The 18,770-nt window shown below is 43.2% G+C and overlaps 1 protein-coding gene across 2 annotated transcripts; it reads left to right on the top strand.

Moving 5' to 3' along the window:
- Nucleotides 1–2,384: 2,384 nt before the first annotated feature.
- Nucleotides 2,385–17,503, top strand: HTATIP2 (HIV-1 Tat interactive protein 2). 2 transcript variants are annotated; one of them, XM_060606212.2, is made up of 6 exons: nt 2,385–2,464; nt 3,015–3,210; nt 5,538–5,645; nt 13,336–13,473; nt 15,509–15,570; nt 16,285–17,503. In XM_060606212.2, the coding sequence occupies exons 2-6, from the start codon at nt 3,016–3,018 to the stop codon at nt 16,508–16,510; spliced, it is 729 nt and encodes a 242-aa protein (XP_060462195.1). In that variant the 5' UTR covers nt 2,385–2,464; nt 3,015; the 3' UTR covers nt 16,511–17,503. The 2 variants fall into 2 exon arrangements, with proteins under 2 accessions (XP_060462195.1, XP_060462194.2); XM_060606211.2 differs by lacking the exon at nt 2,385–2,464 and adding an exon at nt 2,475–2,673.
- Nucleotides 17,504–18,770: the final 1,267 nt, after the last annotated feature.

Below are 18,770 nucleotides of genomic sequence, written 5' to 3'. Positions count from 1 at the left end.
ATAGGAGGAAAGGGAAAATGAAAGGAAAGCAGGTAACTTCCTTATTAAAATCTGATTCAAATATGTACATATTATCTCTGCTTGAGGTTCATTGGCTAAAACATTGTCACATGGTCACATTGTCTTGCAAGTGATACCAGGAAATATAGAATCTAAATGGACAGCCATATGGTCAGATATAACTTAGAGCCCTATTGCTCAAAGAAAGACGAGGAGCCCTGTGATCATTCAACATCCACTAAATGACTAAAATTAAAAAGTTCAATGATACCAAGTGGGTAGGAGAAGAAAATGGTATGTGAACCTTAGCAAACGCTTTGGTCCTTCCTCTTGTAGGTATTTACCTAAAAGTTATGAAAACATATTCCCACAAAATGACTGGTACAAGAGTGCTCATACAAGTCTTATTCATAAGAGCCCAAACCAGGAAACAAACCAAATGTCCATCCACAGGAGAATGATGGAACATGTTGTGGGATATTCATGTAATGGAATGCCACTCAGCAACAGAGGAACAAAGTACTGATACAAATCTAAATTTAAATTTCTTTAAATTTCTTTAAAATCAGGAGGAAAAAAATGAACTTTCAGGCTGAAGAAAACATTTTATTAATATATAATATGGATATGTTTGTTTTTATAGTAACACAGTTATAAAATATAATTTTTTAACTTCATTTTTTATGAAGAAAGGGGCCCATGAAGTCCCAAGGGCCCACGGAGGTCATAATGCAGCCCTACAAACAACAGGGATGAGTCTTAAGAACATTATGTTGAGCAGAAAAACTTGGGGCACAAAAGAGTATATGCTGTATGGTTTTATTTAATGAAGTTCTGTAACAGCCAAAGTAATCTGTATCAACAGAGATCAGAAAATGGTTGCTTCTGGGATGGGGAGGGATTCCCTAGAAAGAAGAATGAAGGTGCTTTCCAGGTTGACAGAAATGTTCTATATCTTGTTTTGGGTGGGTTACCTAGGTGTATATATAATTGTCTAAAATCATGGAACTGAACCTTTAGGACCTGTGCCTTTTATTGTATAGCAATTATGCCACAACTAAAAACAGGAAAGAAGGGGAGAATGGACATTGGGGACAATTAATCTCTGCAACAGATATGATGAATAAATTCTTGAGACAGTGCTAGTTGACAAGATTTTAAATTGCATTTTAGTGGAAAAGCTTTAGGAGCTCAAAGGGAAGGGTGCAAACACTGTGACAGGTCAGTGGGGAACAAATCACTCTGCTTTGTATCATTCAAGGTTTTTTATTGCAAGCAAGAGAAGTAGCTCTGGCTAGCTGAAGCAGAAAACGAAATTACAGGAAGAATAGCAAACTATAAAGAACAGGCTCTGTAAACAGGCAGGAATTAAGGAGGCAAAACACGGAAAGGATCACACCATCAGCTCTCTGACAGATCAGAGGATGATGCCCTTATCCTATGGCTGGTTCGCCCAGTCGAACCCTATCTGAGGCTTCCACTGCATCTATTTTCACTCCCCCAGAAGTGAAAACCTGGATGGCAGTGTCTGATGAGCTGAGCCTAGGTCTCACCTATATATAACAATTCACAAGGAGTTGGGTGAGGGAACACATAGTTCACTTGGCTTCTAGAGGGGGAGGTGGGGTCCTGTGTCCCACTTACTTTGGAACTCCCAAAAATAGGGATAGAGTTTGAATGCTGGGCAGCCCAAAATAACCAACGTTTACAATGCAGTCTGTCTCTGTTGTTCAGATTCCTACTTGTGATTCTAATTCCTGACAAGGACTTCAAGATCCAGGGCAGGCCCAATGTAGATTGTTATGTTGTAAACACCACTGATCTGGGAGAGTGAACCACGGGATCAGGTGTGGAAGATCACCCTGGCTCACAATCTGGGACCTGGGTAAGGAAACCAGTTTTACTGGTGAGCTCTGGTGAGAGAATTACACAAGAGAAATGTCTGAAAGGCATATAGGATGGCAGGACTTGGAGATTAATCTGGACGGTGGAAAGGCCAGGAAAAAGGAGTCAATGGGGACAGCCCAAATTTCTGACTTGAGAGAGGAGGGGTGAGGATGTGAGAATGTATAGGCAAAGCAAGACCCAGGGGAGGCAAGGAGGTTTGTTTAATTTCGGTTTGGGGTGGTTGGATGGCAACGGTTAAGGTTTTGTCATGGTGAATTCGAGATAGAGATGTCCAATACACGACTGAAATGACACGTTTTAGAAAGAGACCAGCGAAGGTCGCGTCTACTGGCCGAGGCCTCGGATGAGGGCGACCTTAGCCTAGGTGGCGGCACGAAGGTCGCAAAAAGGATGCAGGCGAAGGCTGGCATTTAGGAGGCGGTCTCCAAGCTTCCCACCCAGTCGCGCAGCGCACGTGTTCGCGGCCCGCCCCGCGCCCTCCCCCCAGGCCCCGCCCCCCCCCCCCCTGGGCGGGGCGAGGCAGCGGCTCTGCTAAGTCACCGGAAGACATAGTCGGGTAGGCGCGCGCTTGGGCAGCCAGCGACCCCTGCGCGCACTTGGGAGGGGCATCCGCCGAATTGGGCGAGGGGACGCGGATCCGCGGGGAAGGGGGGATTCCCTGATTCCCGGGCCCGCGGCGCTAAGCGCGGCGGCGGCGGCGGCGGCACTGTTGGCCGCCTTGCTCCTGCTGTGGCTTGAGGACGCGGGGCCGGGGGCCGGCTCCAGGTAACCCCTCCGTGCAGGGGACCGAGCTAGGCCCCTGCATCCCAGTGGGCGGAGGAAGGAGGGGTTGGAACCGGAGGTAACGGTGGAGAACCAGGCCCATGGGTGCCGTGGCACCTGGGCGCATTCTCCTTAGGGCCCCTTCCGAGCGGTAGATTGACTCAGGTGCGGGGACGGCCAGGGCGCCACGCCCTGCAGGTGATTCAGCATTTTCCCCTGGGCCCAGACTGCGGAGAAAAATAGTACTGTTTTCTAGAACAAATAAACCACCATTGTTCCCCAGGATAAGCAAGGGCTGTCCTTTAAACATCCCAAGACCACATCTGTCGATGTTATTTCTGTAGCATGGCCAAGACTGAGGCGCTGCCGAAGCTTCGGGAAGACTTCAGGATGCAGAATAAATCTGTCTTTATTCTGGGGGCCAGCGGGGAAACCGGCAGAGTGCTCTTAAAAGAAATCTTGGAACAGAACCTGTTTTCCAAAATCACGCTCATTGGCCGGAGAAAGCTCACCTTCGATGAGGAAGCTTATAAAAATGTGGTGGGTATTTTAGCTGGGACTCAAAAATGTATTTGCAGCGATTCTGCGGAGTGAACATATTTTTAAGCCTAAAGGCTCAACATTGCCTGTGCAGTGGTAGAGGTGATCAGAATGTGGCCAAGAATGGTCTGTGAGAGCCCTTTCTGGAAGTTTTTGTCGCGGTTTTAAGCCCAGGTCAGCGTACCCACTCACTGTGTGACCTTGGGCAAAGCCCTTCTCTCAATCTAGACTCCTGTAAGGCCGGCCTGGATTGTAATGGGGCCAGGGGGGACAGAGAAGAGCACATTTTCAGGGCCATTCAAGCTGGGTTCTAGAAGCAGACCTGTAACCTGGGGCAATTTTCTAAACCACTTTGCTTGTCTTGTTTACCTGTCCACTCAATACTAATGTCAGTGAATTACAAGCAGAGTCTATGGCAATGAAAGGTGCGGTTATTCACTTATAAGATTGCCCTCTTAACTTCCCAGGGCTGCAGCCTTGTGGATGTAAGTGGAATATTCTCTTCACTGCCATGCTTACATGGTTAGCCAAATGGTATATGCCAGATTCCCCTAAATATTTGAAGTCTGAGCTTTGTAGAGATTCCTTTCCTCATTTAAAGGGAGTTGTGAACTGTGGCAGATTAAACTATAATGTAATTCTGAGACCCCACAACTACAGAACTTGGTCCCATAGGCTTCACAGGTGGAACATTCTAGGTAACAAGTGTCTCACTATACATGTTCTTAACCCCTGTATACCCATGGTCAGTCATTTTGCATAGATCTTATGTCCACCAGGACTTTTCTATTTAAGATGGACATCTTTGCTCAGACTTAGGTAATAAGTAGTTTTCATAGTCTGCCTTCATGGAATATGTCAAATACTCCTGGTAATTAAAAACGGAAATTGAGTTCTGTGCTTTGATAAATGAGTTCTGGTGGCACATCTTTTGGTTATGCACTTAATGCGAACATACTTTTCTTCAGCATTGCACATAGTGCCCTGAAAATCCTTTTGAAAGAGTTGTTACTAGGGAAGGAAAACTACATTTTATTTGAACTCCTGGGTGATGGGAACTTCTCAATCTTTTTTTTTCCCCAGTCTTTATTTATTTTGACAGAGAGGGTGCACACACAAGTTAGGGAGGGGAAGAGAGAGGAGGGCAGAAAATCCTAAGTGGACTGACAGCAGAGAGCCCTATGCGGGGCTTGAACCCACAGACCGAATCCACAAACCACGAAATCATGACCCAAGCCAAAATCTGATGCCTAACCAACTAAGCCACCCAGGCATCCCTCAATCTTTCTTTTTTAGGTTTCACAACAAATTTATGAGGTTTCATGAAGGTTCTTAAACCTGAGTGAGCATGAAAATTACTGAGGGTGCTTATTACAAGGGCATTTTCTGCTTCAGAAGTATTGGTGCAACACCTAAGAATAAGCCTTTCTATCGAACACTCACTGGCCGATTCTAAAATAGGTGGTTCATGAATTGGACTGAAGGAAAGATTATCATTCACATTTTATTGGTGGAAAAACAGGCACATGGTAAATAACTTGGCCAAAATCATAGGCTTAGTAAATAGCAGGCTCAAGAGTCGAACCTAGGTCTTTGAGGTTCCAAACACCATTCCTTGCCCTGAAATTATACCTCACTGATATCCCTTCTGGTGGTATAGACAGGTCTTATTTTTCCAGAGAGAAAATGATAATTGAACTTGACTTTAGAGATCTAGGGATCACTTATAGTCCAATTATATATACCGTGGACATCTAAGTGCATTGTTGATTTTGAATTCAGATTAATAACTTTTTAGTGGGAGAAAATGAGCTTGCAAAATTTTTAAAAAATATGATTATGCATTTTCCTTAATTGAATTTCTATTATGTTACTAAACTTGGTTTTTCTCCCGGCAAAGTATCAATTTTATACATAGTATCTGTAACAATCCTGTGGTCATAGGTCTTAAAAACTACCCAGCACCTTATTAATTCTGTATAAAGCACAAATGTGTCCATGCTTAATGTCTAATGCCCCAGCTTTCTGCCACTCTGCACCAGTGCCGCTCTGGCCCTTTCAGAGGTTTCTTACTAAGTAAAAGAAACACTATGCAGCATCGCAATTTCCGTACCTAGGAATCTGCCCTGCTAAATAGTCTAACATGGAAAAGATAGAAGGAGACTGGCAAGAGAAAGAGATGCCAGAGCAGAGAGCTCGCAAAATTTAATGGTAAGTGGGCAGCCTCTTCAATAATGTTCTGTAACTTATTCTTTAAATCTAGAGGGGTATTTTTCTCTGTCTTTTAATAACATCAAGTTATATACAGCTTTGTCCTTGTCGTCTAGAATCAAGAAGTGGTGGACTTTGAAAAGTTGGATGACTACGCTTCTGCCTTTCAAGGTCATGATGTTGGATTCTGTTGCCTGGGTACCACCAGAAAAAAAGCCGGGGCGGTAAGGAAGAAATAGACCCCTTTCCCTTTTGCTGGCCAGAAACGTCAAAGATTCCTTTCTTCCTCTTTTTCTTTATGTTTGTGGTGCTTAAATGTAAATAAGCTCTTATCATTTAAGATTTCATAGGCTGCCCTAGCTTTTACTATTCTTTGGATAGTACTGATAAATTCATCTTTCCTTCAAAGTAATCCTTGAGTTCAGTCCTCGTGCTGAGAGATGTCGTAAATATTTGCAAAATCTTGCCTCTTGCAAATGTTGCTGTCACCACATCCCCTGATGAAGGCAAACCATTATGTCTGAGTAAAAGTAACTGGCTCATGCTGTTGGCAGTAAACTTTTTTTTTCTTTATAAATGTTTTAAACTTAAAGCGTTCTCTCTCACATGAATGATTTGCTGGAACCTATTTTCATGCCAAGCTTTAAACTTCCGATATAGGACGTCATAACAGAGGCACGATTCAGCTAGCCTTTAGTGATGACTCAGCCTTCGGCGATGATTCAACCCCAGTGGTGATTCAGCCTTAACTGACGCAGAACTGTTCTAATCCATGTTTTATTTTCTTTTTAATGGTATTCTAAATTGCATCGGCCTCTGTCCAGAAGGCATAGTTTACTACCTAGTTAGAAGTCATTGCTTACTATGTAGATTCTGGGCAAGTGTTAATACATCTTGATATATACCTTGACTATAGTTTATCCCTCTGGCAGAAGATTGCTGGAGCTAAATGTATCTGTTAAATATGCAGGACCACAATGCTGCTATGGGGGCTTATCATAGATTTATACACAGGCCCACGCATCAGCACCATTAGGAGAGTGCATGACTAAGAACTCTTGGTTTATACCAGCTAAGGAGTTTAGCTCAGATGTGTTTCTCTGGGCCTGCTGGTGATCCAAATAATAATTCTATTGATGCTTTCGGTAAGGATGTATTTCCAAATTTTTGCAGTTCTGTTATGTCCACTTGGAACCCAGCTGGGTTTGAGCTCTGTGCTGGAAAGTATGGATTATAGAGAAATTGGACTTTCCCGGGAATGGGCAGATTATGTCTCCTAGAAAGGGTCATGTTCCTGCTCAGCAGCTGGTGCAGGCTTTTCTGTCCCAGGGCCAGTCACAAGCAGTGTGCCCTCTGAGAGCATTGAAGAACTTTTGTTCTAGTGCATTGCAGGTTGAAGTGTCTCAAGTGCCAACCTGATTTTGGTGGTGACGCAGCAAAATTAAAAACACTGCATTAGGTATGGAGCAGTTGATATTCATGACACAAGGCAAATCTCGTTATAGGATGCTCCAGGAAAAAGTCTAAATTGTTTTGATGTATTCAAATCACGTAAAGCAGTTTTAATAAGAGGAATCGGGTGTCTTCCCTATCCAGAATATTTTTTTAGATGGAGTTGGTTCTCCTCTCGCCACCCCATCCCACCCTCAGGCTACTCGATACCTTTTGTTCTCCAAAATCAGTTTGAAAAGAAAAGTATTGGTGGGGAAGCAAGAGAAATAACCACTAAGCCAGCTATAATCTCAGAAATGAGTTGGGGTTTAAATGGTTCAAGAGGATAGTGGCAGCAAGTAAGTTGACGTTTCCTCCAGAAAGTCTTTTTTTTTTTTTTCTAATTTGAAACTAATTTAGATTGGATGCAATATAAAGTTTGGGAGTTGTGACAACTTTAGGTAATTTAAAAAAGGTGACAGTTCACAAGTGGCTGGGTAATAATAGTTGTCTGAAGGGGGATTGTGGATTTCCAAGCTCACCCTACTCCGAATTATGAGTTGGCAGCCCTCTCTATAGAAAAAGAGCTCATCAGGTGAATACTGTAAAGCCAATGCAAGCCTAGTGTCATTCTGTAGCTGTTTGGTAACTGGAATACCCCACATTTTTCCTCGGCGATATGACTTTCCATCAGAGAAACTCCAAGAAACTCATGGTTTCTGTCTCATTCACTGTTGACACTCTGAGTAGCCATCTTACCTCCTTATGATCTTCAGTGTCTGAATTTGCTGTGGCTCTCATAACAAGGTGCCATAACCAGGGTGGCATAAACAACAGAAATGTAGTGTCTCACAGCTCTGGAGGCTAGAAGTCTGAGATCCAGGTGTTGGCAAGTTTGGTTACTCTGATGGCTGTGAGGGAGGGAACTTTTCCAGGCTTCTCTCCTTGACTCATAGATGACCGTGTTCTCTGCGTGTCTCTTCAGTTGGCGTTTTTCCTGTGTGTGGGTGTGTGGCTGTGTCCAAATTGCTCGTTTTTACAATAGTCCAATTGGATTAAGAACCATCCGACCCAATATGACCTCACCTCAACTAATAATGTCAGGAATGACCCTGTTTCCAAATAAGGTCACAGTCTGAGGTACTGGAGGGTACGACTTCAGCACAGGAATTTGGGGGAGAATATTCAGTCAACCCAGATTTCTCTTGAAACTGGAGCTAGGGATAGGTCTGTTAGCCTCATCAGCTGTTTGGATAACCATTTCCTTTAGTCGTGTTAGGTGCTGATCTTCTTTTTCACCTTCACAAGCCCCATTTGTCTCATCGGTGCAGCGGCTTCCTTACTTGGCCTCCGCCCAGATCTGCTGGATCAGAATTACTAAGGTTGGAAGCTTGGCAACTTATTTTTAGCAAGCTCCTTGGGAGATTGTGATGTGAGCCAACCTTCCTCTTCTTGTTGGACCTGCTTTCAGGAGCCTGCTTTTCTAGGTACTGTAGTCCCCAGGTGGCCTTCACCTTGCTTTAATACATAACTCGTGTGCTAGTGAAGGTTGAAATACCCTTTGAAACCCAGATCTACATTGGCCTGGGCTGTGGAGCAAAAACTCACAGATGTCACTGAGAGTAGTGCTTTCCCCTTATGTGTATTAAGGGAAGGATGTGGTTAGTGAGTTTGAGGTGGTGTAATATGGTTTCACCTCTTCATTTGTTTCCTCGCAGTCCAGGTTCTTGGATTCTGTTGAATGGACAATGCCGTTAATGTGATTCATGGAACGATTGTAACATTTATTAGGCATCATTAGAGTCTCCTGGCTTCTGATTCTAATGATACATTCTTTTAATCCAGGTTGCGGACCACAGACTGTGGGTCACATCCAGCCCTCCTGTTTTTCTACAGCCCATTTAGCTAAGAATGTTTTTGTATTTTAAAATGACTAAAAAAAACCCCAAAGGGGAATAATACATCATGACGTGAAAATATAAGAAATTCAAATTTCATTATCCACGAGTAAAGTTTTACTGGAACACAGCTGTTCTCATTACCTAATGTATTGTCTGTGGCTGCTGTTGTGCCCTGCTGGCAGAGCTGTGTAACTTAACATAAGCCTGCAAATCTGACAATTTTTGCGATCTCATCCTTTATAGGAAAGGCTCTCTGACTCCTGTCGTAATCTGTACTGTTTAATTTGATGCCTGAGAGGGTGCTTGGGAAGTGATAGGGCCCCCGCTGGTTTGAGGCTCTGGATACCAAATAGCCATGGGTGTCCTGGTTAGCTCCCATGGGCCACTGCCTCCTCGTTGGTAATGAGAAGGAGGTGACCACTGAGACCCCTTTGGTCTGCAGAATTCTTTGACTTCCATCACACAGAAAGAAGAATGCCCCAACTGGAAACATTTTGTGAGAACGTAGAGATGAACTCAGGAATCTCAGTACCTGTTTGATTTTTATTTTTTTCTCCAGAGCTTTTTCTCTAATCAAGATCTTGGTTCCCGCACTGTGCATCAAATACAGAGATGCCCTCCAGGACACAAACAGACGGGGTTCAGATTATACCATTTGTTGTTTGTCAGCATCTCTGTTTTCTAGTCTAATTTTATGGGCTGGATTGCAAAGGGAGTAAAGGAGAAAGAATCTGAAGCAGGAATATGGCTAAGTGGGCCCCTTTACAGGATGATAGATCCTCCCTCCTTGGAGAAGGAGTCCCCAGATATTGAATTGTTGTGGCAGGCTCGTTGACCATGCCAGTCAGCGCTGAAATACCTTGTTAGGACGAGTTGTATCTTAAGTCACAGTGTTCCCACTTTTGAGACATGTGTAAAGAAGATGAGAAGAAATACTTAGTAGCTTTGGATTTTAATACAATTCAAAGAGTCAATGGAGAATATGTCTCCCTGGATGTTTGTGGAGCCTGTGAAGATATGTCTGCCGAGTTGTATTACATTGTGCTTATTCTTTTGAGCAGGTGCTGGGAAAGGAAATTTATAGCGGGAACTTATTTGATCAATTCTTTTTTCTAGCTTAAAGTAAGGCACACTGGCTATAACAGAATGGATGTAATGTTCTCAGAAGAGATATCTTTTTCTCCTGCCATATGGTTAGGGAAACTAAACACTGTTTTTCCAAAAATTGTGTTTCTTGGATATGAAGTAGCTTGTTTCAGCTTGTTTTTCCTATTGTTTTTTTATTTGTGCAGTTAGAGAACAAGAAAGGATGTTATTAAGATTTCAAAGATAGCTTCCTCCTGTCTCTAAATGGAATCTTCCTCACTCCAGAGAAAATTAGGCTGGGTTGGTATCTCCGAGTCTGTCACCAGGATCCACGTTTAAGTTTGGTTTCTAAGTCCTTGAAAGCCGTTGACCCCTTTGCTTTTGAGTTTCATTCACAGCTAAAAGGCCATGCATCAGGGCGGGGGAAGTGAAATTCAAAATTTGTGGGCTTGGAAAAATGCGTATTTATAATCAGCTTGAGGGCTCAGAGGATTTGTGAAATCATTTTGGATTAACAGCCATTGATTGCTAATAAAACAATCTTTAGCTTTGTCCAGAGAACAGCAATGGAAAAAGGTATGGGCACCTTGTCAACAGGGCCCATTGAGCAGGGATGACGGGCTAAGCGTGGGGGTCTCTGCGGCAGCGTGGGTGCTCGTCCTGCAAGGAGTGGTTGTCAGTTGTTCGCCGGGCCGGTGAAAGGAAGGACGCCAGAGTGTGATGGCTGGGGTGGTATTGATGTGCTTTAGCGGACTAATCAGATTGAAAAAGTCCCATGGCATTTATGTCACTCTAATTTTCATCTAACAATTGGAGACGGCAGCACTCTATTAAGGAGAGGTTGATCCAGAACTAAAGCCAAATAAATTAGGGTCTCAGTTTAATCAAATTATCCCTTTACTGGCCCTGGATTAAGCGAGAGAGACAGCGTCGGTCCAGGCACTTGTGATTGACCAAATCTTTCCTTTATTTTTACAGAAGCCGATGGAAGAGAAAGCATTTTAACAGCGACAGCTATGATAACGCTCCCAAGCAATAGTGCTAAAACAACTGAAAAGACAAAAAGGAATTTATTCCCCTAGTCCACTCTGTAATTTCATTGTGAATAACGAACCTGTTCTTGAAATCAGAGTTTGGGGAGTGGGGTTGAGGGGAAGAAATAGATGTGGAAGAAGAGCCGAGGGCTTTAGAATTTTTCTTTGTAGCTTTGCATTATTTTTCTTGGCACACGCTCAGCACATGCAAAATCTCAATTCGGAGACTGGCCCTGAAGGGAATGCCATCCCTCTCTCAGGATGAGCTGAGTCGTAAACTCAGTTTGCTTCATACTGGTGTAAAAGAGCAGCATCGTGAGTTGGAATGAGTGTTTAGGGGAGTGTGCTGTGAGGAATGAAAGTGCAAGTGTACAACACAGAAGGAGATGGTGATGACGTGTGGGGACCGACTGAAGTTTCTGTTGTCTCGAATAAGGCAGAAACGTAGCCCTGCCCTGCAGGTAGTGGATGTAGTTGGAAATGTACTCTCAGTGATGACCAAGGACAGGAGAGGCTTTTGGGGGAGGAGTGACGTTCTAGTTCTCGATCTGGGAGCTGGTTGCAGAAGATGCTCAGTTTATGAAAATTCATCGAGCTCTATATTCACGACATGTTCACCTTTACGATCTGTTTTTATACAAAGTTGGAAAAGTTTGCTTGGGCCTGTTGTTTTCAAACTGAAATCTCTTAGTTTCCTATTGCTGCTGTCACCAGTTGCCTCAACTTTAGTGACTTGGGACCACATGAATGTATCATCTTGCAGGTCTATAAGTTAGAAATCTGACACAGATTTCGCTGGGATAAAATCAAGGTGTCGAGTGGGCTGTGTTCCCTTCTGGAGGCTCTGGGGAGAAATCCATTTCTGTACCTTTTCCAGCTTCTAGAGGCTGCCTGCATGCCTTGCTTCACCGTCCCCTCCCTCCATTTTCAGGGCCGGCAACAGGGGACTGAGTGCTCCTCACATTTCTCTGCTTCCTTTTTCCACCTCTAAGGACTCTTGTGACTAATTGGGCCCAGTTAGATAATACAGAATAATCTTATTTTAAGGTCAGCTGATTAGCAACCTTAATTCCACCTGCAGCCTGAATTCTCCTTTGCTGTGTAACCTAACATATTCACAGGTATGGGGGTCAGGACATGGACATCTTTGAGGGGCCATTATTCTCCCCCCACCCCCCAGGTTATGAATTAGTCATTATCATTAGCTAGAGGCAGTGTGAGATAAGAAGGAAGATGGATACAATGGAGACACCACTCAGAGTCAAGAATTTGCATTCCACTCTCAGCTTTCTCTTCTTAGAAGGAAGTTCACCAGACGCTGGCCCTTGTTTTCACATCTTCATGATGACGGGGTTGGACGTGATGCTTCCTGAGGTGCAAGACAAACGTCTCCTTACGAAATAAAACATGTAGGATCCAAAACTACTACAGGGAAAATTTTTAGTGAAAATAAAAAAAATCACCAGGGTAGTAATATGGTCTTCAGATTTGGAATTGTCATTATAGAAAACCTCATCATAGAGTTGTGGGTGTGTATGAAGTTCAGCTTCACTAGGCTTTAGACTCCTGTCCAGCCGTGTGGAGATCGAGGATGCCAGCATCCTGGTCCTGAGAAGCCGTTGCTTCATGGAATTCTGTGTTTTGGGTACCGGCATGTGACCTTCCGTTAGTTAGGCCCTGGAAGTGAGTTTCCGTTCTGTTGTTTGCACCATGCTTCCCCTTCCTCCTTTATTGCTACTTAGTTCTTCTTTTTTTTTTCTAATTGGATTTGCCTTTTCTCTTCTTTCGTTGGACTTGTATTCGTTCATTCAGATATTTTTAGAGTACCTCTTGTGTGCCAGGCACACACCGATGCTGAGATATGAATTAAGAAGAAAGACCCAGCCACTGCCCTCACCAGACTGAGTCTAGACCGGGGGCCCCCAAACATTCCCAATCATATACCTCTCAGTAAAACAATTTGAGGATTCACTCTTCATTAATATGTAAAGTATGATGTAAAACATATACAAAAATTGGAAATTAAATAGGCTTCATTCTGGTAGTGCCCAGATAGTGTTCTCGGCTGTGCCTTCAGACCCTGTACGTTAAACCTGACACAGACAAAACAGAGAAAAGAGAGAGAGGGTTGTAAGCTTGTAAAGTTATTAAAAGACAGAGAAATGTGTGAGTTAAAGCAGTTTCTCAGCCTGACCTTACTGTTCCTTTTGCTCCTTGCAGATTTGTTTGGTGTCTGTGTTTCCATGTCACCGTCCTTATTTTCTCACTGGCCTCGCTGCTAAAGCTGGTCTGTCTATCCTGAGGATCATATTTGGAGTCTTTCCCAGGGTCTATGCTTGGTTGCATTTTATTTAGATCCCCATTCCCCTGCAGGCCTCCTGGCCTGCCACCCAACCTGAATAGTAATCTTTAAGATGAACTCACAGCTTTTTGGAAATAACTCCCATCCTTTTCACCCTCAGGAAGGATTTGTTCGTGTCGATCGAGATTATGTCCTCAAGTCTGCGGAGCTGGCAAAAGCTGGAGGCTGCAAACATTTTAACTTGCTGTCCTCTAAAGGAGCTGATAAGTCGAGCAATTTTTTATATCTGCAAGTTAAGGTTTGTGCACATTTCTGTCTTTCATATATTTTGGAGAACCCTGGTTAATTGGCAATACTAAATAACGTAAAATTATAAATAATACAGAAAGGCATTAAATGCATTAGATTCATTTTTTTTAAAATAATGACAGGGACTGTTTTTTGCAGGGGTATGTTTAATAAACAGGAGTGATTGGAAAGATAATTCCCAGTGTCTTTCCCCCTGTTGAATATCTGGTAATTATGAAATAAGATGTAGCAGCTCTGGTCTTGAATATTAGCATGGAATCTTAGCATGAGAAAAGACTTCGAGGCAGTGATTCTTAAACTTCCTGAGTAGGTGATATTTTATTATTGGGTATGGCTCTTGCCCTCAAGTTTTCTTGTTCGGGGATCCCGAAGGCTAGCCCCCAGTTTGGCAAATTGAGAGAAGTTCTCACAGGCCTCAGCATATAGTTACACTCACAGCCACAATTTATTACAGGGAAAGCAAAGGCAGTAAACAGGGAAGGATGAATGGGGCGAAGTCCAGAGGAAATAGGCACAGGCTTCCAAGAGTCCTTTCGCAGTAGAGTCGCACAGGCTTAATATTGCCGCAGTGCGTGTTGAGAATATGAGAGAAAACTTTCTGACCCCGGGAGTTGAGAGTTTTTATGGGGTCAGTCACATTGGCACCCTGAGCCTGGAAAAAATTATAAACTTCCAGAAGGAAACCAAGTGTTCAGCATAAACCACATTGTACAGGCAGTTTAGGCGCTATAAACTACCCTACCGGTTGGGTAATGACAGGGACACTCCTGAAATCCAAGTTCCTAGACACAAGCCAAAGGTCAAGTGGGCCTTTCTAAGATAGTAGAGTCTCAGCCTGCTATCTTAACTCTTTTATGCACGCTGCAGATAGAGACAAAACATACCTTTGTAAAAACTAAGGGATTTGTCCACATAAACACTTGCATGTGAATGTTCATAGAAGCATTTTTCATAATAGCCAGAGTGTGAACAACCCAAATGCCCATCAGCTGATGAATGGGTGAATAAAATGTGGTATATACAAACAAAAGAGTATTATTCAACTATAAAAAAGACATGACACATGCTATAACATGGGTGGACGTTGAAAACTTTATGAGGGGCGGGTCACAAAAGGCCACAACTTGTATGATTCCATGTATATGAAATACCCAGAATAGACAAATCTATAGAGACAGAAAGATTAGTGGTTGGATAGAGCTTGTGGGAAGGGGATGGGAGTGAATGCTGGTTGGTGTGGGGCTTTTCTGGGGGGGAAGGTGATGAAAAAATTCTAAACTTACATGGTGGTGAAGGTGGCAGAGCTCTGTAAATATAGTCAAAAACATTAATTTTACAAAAGTGTTTAAAACTACCCAAGATTATGTGATGCGTCAGGTTAGGTGCCGAGTGAATGGTATGAACAGGCCAAGAAAGAGGGGGAATTCATGCCACTGAATCCACACGGCCTTTAGACGTTCCCATGGCCTGAGCTCCTCTGGCATTTCTGTTCATAGAGATGTCTGGCATGAAAATTCATAGTTTGTTTAATAAATTTAATTGAAAGCCATCATGTAGATGTAATCTCACTGTCTCTTGAAATTTGATGGGATTTGTTAGGAAGACAGTAATGTAGAGGATCAGTGGGTCTTCTGACTTTACTGGAACTACCTGGAAACCAAAAAAGGTTGATGTTCATCAGCCTGCGACATTAATTCTAGACTAAGGGGAGGTTATTCATTGATGGTTGAACGCCTAACATGTTACTTACCCTCTGGATCTATTTTAAAATCAGTCACACGAGAGGCCGGGCTGACCATGCAGCCATCCTCTCATTCAGTACATCTTTTTGAAGTCTCTACTGCCTATGAAGATTAAATGATCTCTTCCTTAACTTCCCAGAATCTAAAATTCTGGATAAGGATATTTATAATTATTCAACCTCCAGAAGCAGATTATCTTCAAAACCCCAAGGTATTCCCTCTTAAGCATTATGATGCATTGGTCTTCTTGATTAAACGCTAAAATTTGGTTTTTATTAACAGGGAGAAGTGGAAGCTAGGGTTGAAGAATTACAATTCGAACGTTACTCTGTGTTTAGGCCTGGGTAAGTATTCATCCTGCCCACGAGTATGCTGCTGTTCATTCTTCCCTAGAAGTTAGTTTTTCATTTGAAGCGGCTGACAACTAAGCTCTCGAAGATATGAAAGAAGCTGGCTGGAGATAGATTGCTCTCTGAAGAACATACCTTTGGCTTTGGAGGAAAGGGTGGACAGTTTGGTAGTGCCAGGTTCAGAGTAGTCTGGAATTTCCTGGGTAGCTTTTGCTGCCTTAAAAAAAAAAGTCCTCTTCATTCACCAAACAAAATATCTTTTACCCATTGGATTAATCTGTTCAGGCTGCCATGACAGAATAACACCACAGACTGGGAGGCTTAAGCAACAGAGATTTATTTTCTCACAATTCTGGAGGCTAGAAGTGCAAAATCAAGGTGCCATCAGAATTAGTGTCTGGTGAGGCCTCTCTTCCTGGTTTGTAGATGGCCTGACGTGGTCTTTCCCTTGTGTGCACATGGAAAGATCTCTGCTATCTCTCCCTCTTCTGTAAGGATACCAGTCCTATCAGATCAGGGTCTTACCCTTATGACCTGGTTTAACCTTAATTACCCTCATAAGTGCACTGTTTTCAAATACAGCCACACTGGGTGTTAGAGCTTAAACATGAATTTGGGGGAGGGCATGGGCACCGTTCAGTTCATAACACCCTCTATGGTCTGAATACAATAAACCATCTCTTCCTCGGTTTTTCTTTTTCCCTTTAGAGTTCTCTTGTGTGATAGGCAAGAATCTCGTCCAGGTGAATGGTTGGTTAGGAAGTTCTTTGGCTCCTTACCAGAATCTTGGGCCCATGGGTACTCTGTGCCGGTGGCGACTGTGGTTAGGGCAATGCTGAACAACGCAGTGAACCCAAGTGGCAAGAAGAAGGAACTGCTGGATAATAACGCCATCCATGACCTGGGAAAAGCCGATGACTCTCTCAAGCCGTGACCACGCTGGGGAAATGCTTCCCTCTGTAAAATGCAACACTCCCCACCTAATTGGTACTCTTGGTGTCTAAAAGAAGTCATTGTGTCTTAACTGCGGTTTCACTATTCTCAGCTGCCCAGATCCAGTAAAAAAATTATTGTGTTCTGCATCAGCAGTGCAGAGCCTGCTTGTATGTGTATGTACGTCACCCAGGGAGCTTTTCAAAAGTAGATTCACAGGCTGTGCCTCAACCTCTGAATCAGAATCTTCAGGGTGTGAGCACAGCGATCTGTTGATTTGTTTTAGCTTTCCCTGGTGGTTCTGGTGCCACTGGTGGGGAGGCCTGCTTTGAAAGGCTTGTCTGCAGTCAGAGCAGCAGTACAGACCTTTCATATTTTGCAGGTGAGTTCTGTTCCAAAATTGTCCTATTTGTGTTTCTTAGTTACCCGGTGCTGACTGCTGTATTTGTGTAAAGGAACATTGTGCCTTACTACTTCTTTAGAATATGTAATAAAATGTATTACATAACTGAGCTTGTATAATCATGGGGAAATTAAACATAGGAAGGAAAATAAATGAACAAGTCCCGGGTGCCTCTTATATGGTTAGGAAATGTCCAAGTATTAGTGGAAATATGTAGCATTTTGGTCAGTTGGGTGGTATAATACTGGTTAGTATTTATCAAGTGCCAGCCTTTACATATGCTATGTGTCTTGTAACCCTCCAACAATCCTTATAATCCTTATAGGTTTGAGTATTATCCCCATATCTTAGATGGAGAAACTGAGCCTCACTGTGGTTAAGCGCCTTGCCCCAAAGTCCGAAGCTGAAGACCTGAAGCTAGGAAATGGCAGAGCCAGGATTCTAACCCAAGTCAGCCTGACTGCATAGCTTGTATTTGTAACCGCTCTATAAAAGCCTCCAGTATCTGTGTATTTCCAGGAAGTTCCATTAATTGTGACTGGATTAGTACATGCTATGGATGAATAAAATTGAAATATGTGGTTTCTTTTATAGGGTCTAGGATCCCTGTAGTAATTAACCATAAAATGTTCACATAGCCAGTAGAAGTGTATGTCAAGGTGCACACTTTAAAAACTATGGACAAAGAAAGAAAGATGCAGAAGGAAGGATCAAAGTCAAGAGGAGTACACAGTGTTAATTTCCATCCAGGAACAAAGGGTAGTGGTGAAACTTGTCTTAACTTCTGTGCTGAGGAAAACAAAGTGATTTGAGTGATTCAATTTTTACAGGGTCTAGGGGATGCCAGGTACCTTTAAAGCTTCAGTGAACACCAGAGGATAAAGGCTATCCCCTTTAATTGGGAGGGTCTATCTGTAGAATGGACTGGACATTCCCATTCTCAGTCACCTAGGAAAGAGATGTATTTTAGGATGGGGTAGGGTCTTAGGATGTGGACTTCAGAAAGGAGAGGGAACATCTTGCTCCTGCCAGGCGGGGTTCCTTTGGGGCTGGACTCTGAAGAGCCTGTGGTTTGGGTGATAACAAGCGTGGGCTCCAAGAAGGGAGGCATGAAATGAGGGGACCCTATGAGGATATACTGAGGCCTGTGGGAAACTAATATTTGATAGATACTGTCCTCTAGGAAAGGAATACATTCAGAAGAGTTTAGCAATACAGGGCATCATTTTCATTCAGCAAATTTAATGAGTACCTATTAGGAGTTAAACCATGTTTATGTGCCAGAGAAATGAAAGCAAAGAGACAAGGCCCTTACGTTCATACACAGTGCTGGGGGTAAGACAAAAAAACAAACAGAAAACAAAACAAGCAAATGGTAGGTGCTAAGAAAGAAACTAAGTGGGGGCTGCTGGAATGGCAGTGGAAACTTTTAGAAATGGTGGTTTGTATTTGTAGAGTATTCTTAGCAAAGGCCTCATTAGCTCTAAATCAGAGGCTGGAGGGTGGGACCCAGAGCGAAGGGTTGAGTTGAGATGGAAGTCAGGATTACGCCCAAGCCAAGGTAGTACATTTAATGGGATAAACGTGCTAGCCTCTGGGACTAGAAGCCTGCGACAATTCCCTACAGAAGCGACTGCTGTCAACTCCCACCTGACAAAGCATTCTGTGGCTTGAATACATGCTCAGAAGGAGGAAAAATGGCATGAAGTAGGAGAACGTTTGTGTTCCTCCCACATAGTGGCCGTAACATTACTTTATAAACGTATGGAAGAGCATCTCTCCTTCGCGTAACCGACAGGGTCAGCTGCTTCCCATTGTTCAGGACAAGTTAACATTTATGTCTAAGCACTTTACATGT

This window comes from Panthera onca, chromosome D1, assembly GCF_046562875.1.
Source record: "Panthera onca isolate mPanOnc1 chromosome D1, mPanOnc1 haplotype 2, whole genome shotgun sequence".
Lineage (NCBI taxonomy): Eukaryota > Metazoa > Chordata > Mammalia > Carnivora > Felidae > Panthera > Panthera onca.
Note: the sequence above shows the minus strand (reverse complement) of the source record. Positions and strands in the feature narration are given on the sequence as shown.

Excerpts from the sequence above, each read along its gene's own strand:
- HTATIP2 (XM_060606212.2), top strand. The coding sequence starts at position 3,016 with ATGGCCAAGACTGAGGCGCTGCCGAAGCTTCGGGAAGACTTCAGGATG. Across the intron at positions 13,474-15,508 it reads TTTTATATCTGCAAGTTAAG|GGAGAAGTGGAAGCTAGGGT; the intron begins GTTTGTGCACAT and ends TTTTATTAACAG. Across the intron at positions 15,571-16,284 it reads TACTCTGTGTTTAGGCCTGG|AGTTCTCTTGTGTGATAGGC; the intron begins GTAAGTATTCAT and ends TTTTCCCTTTAG.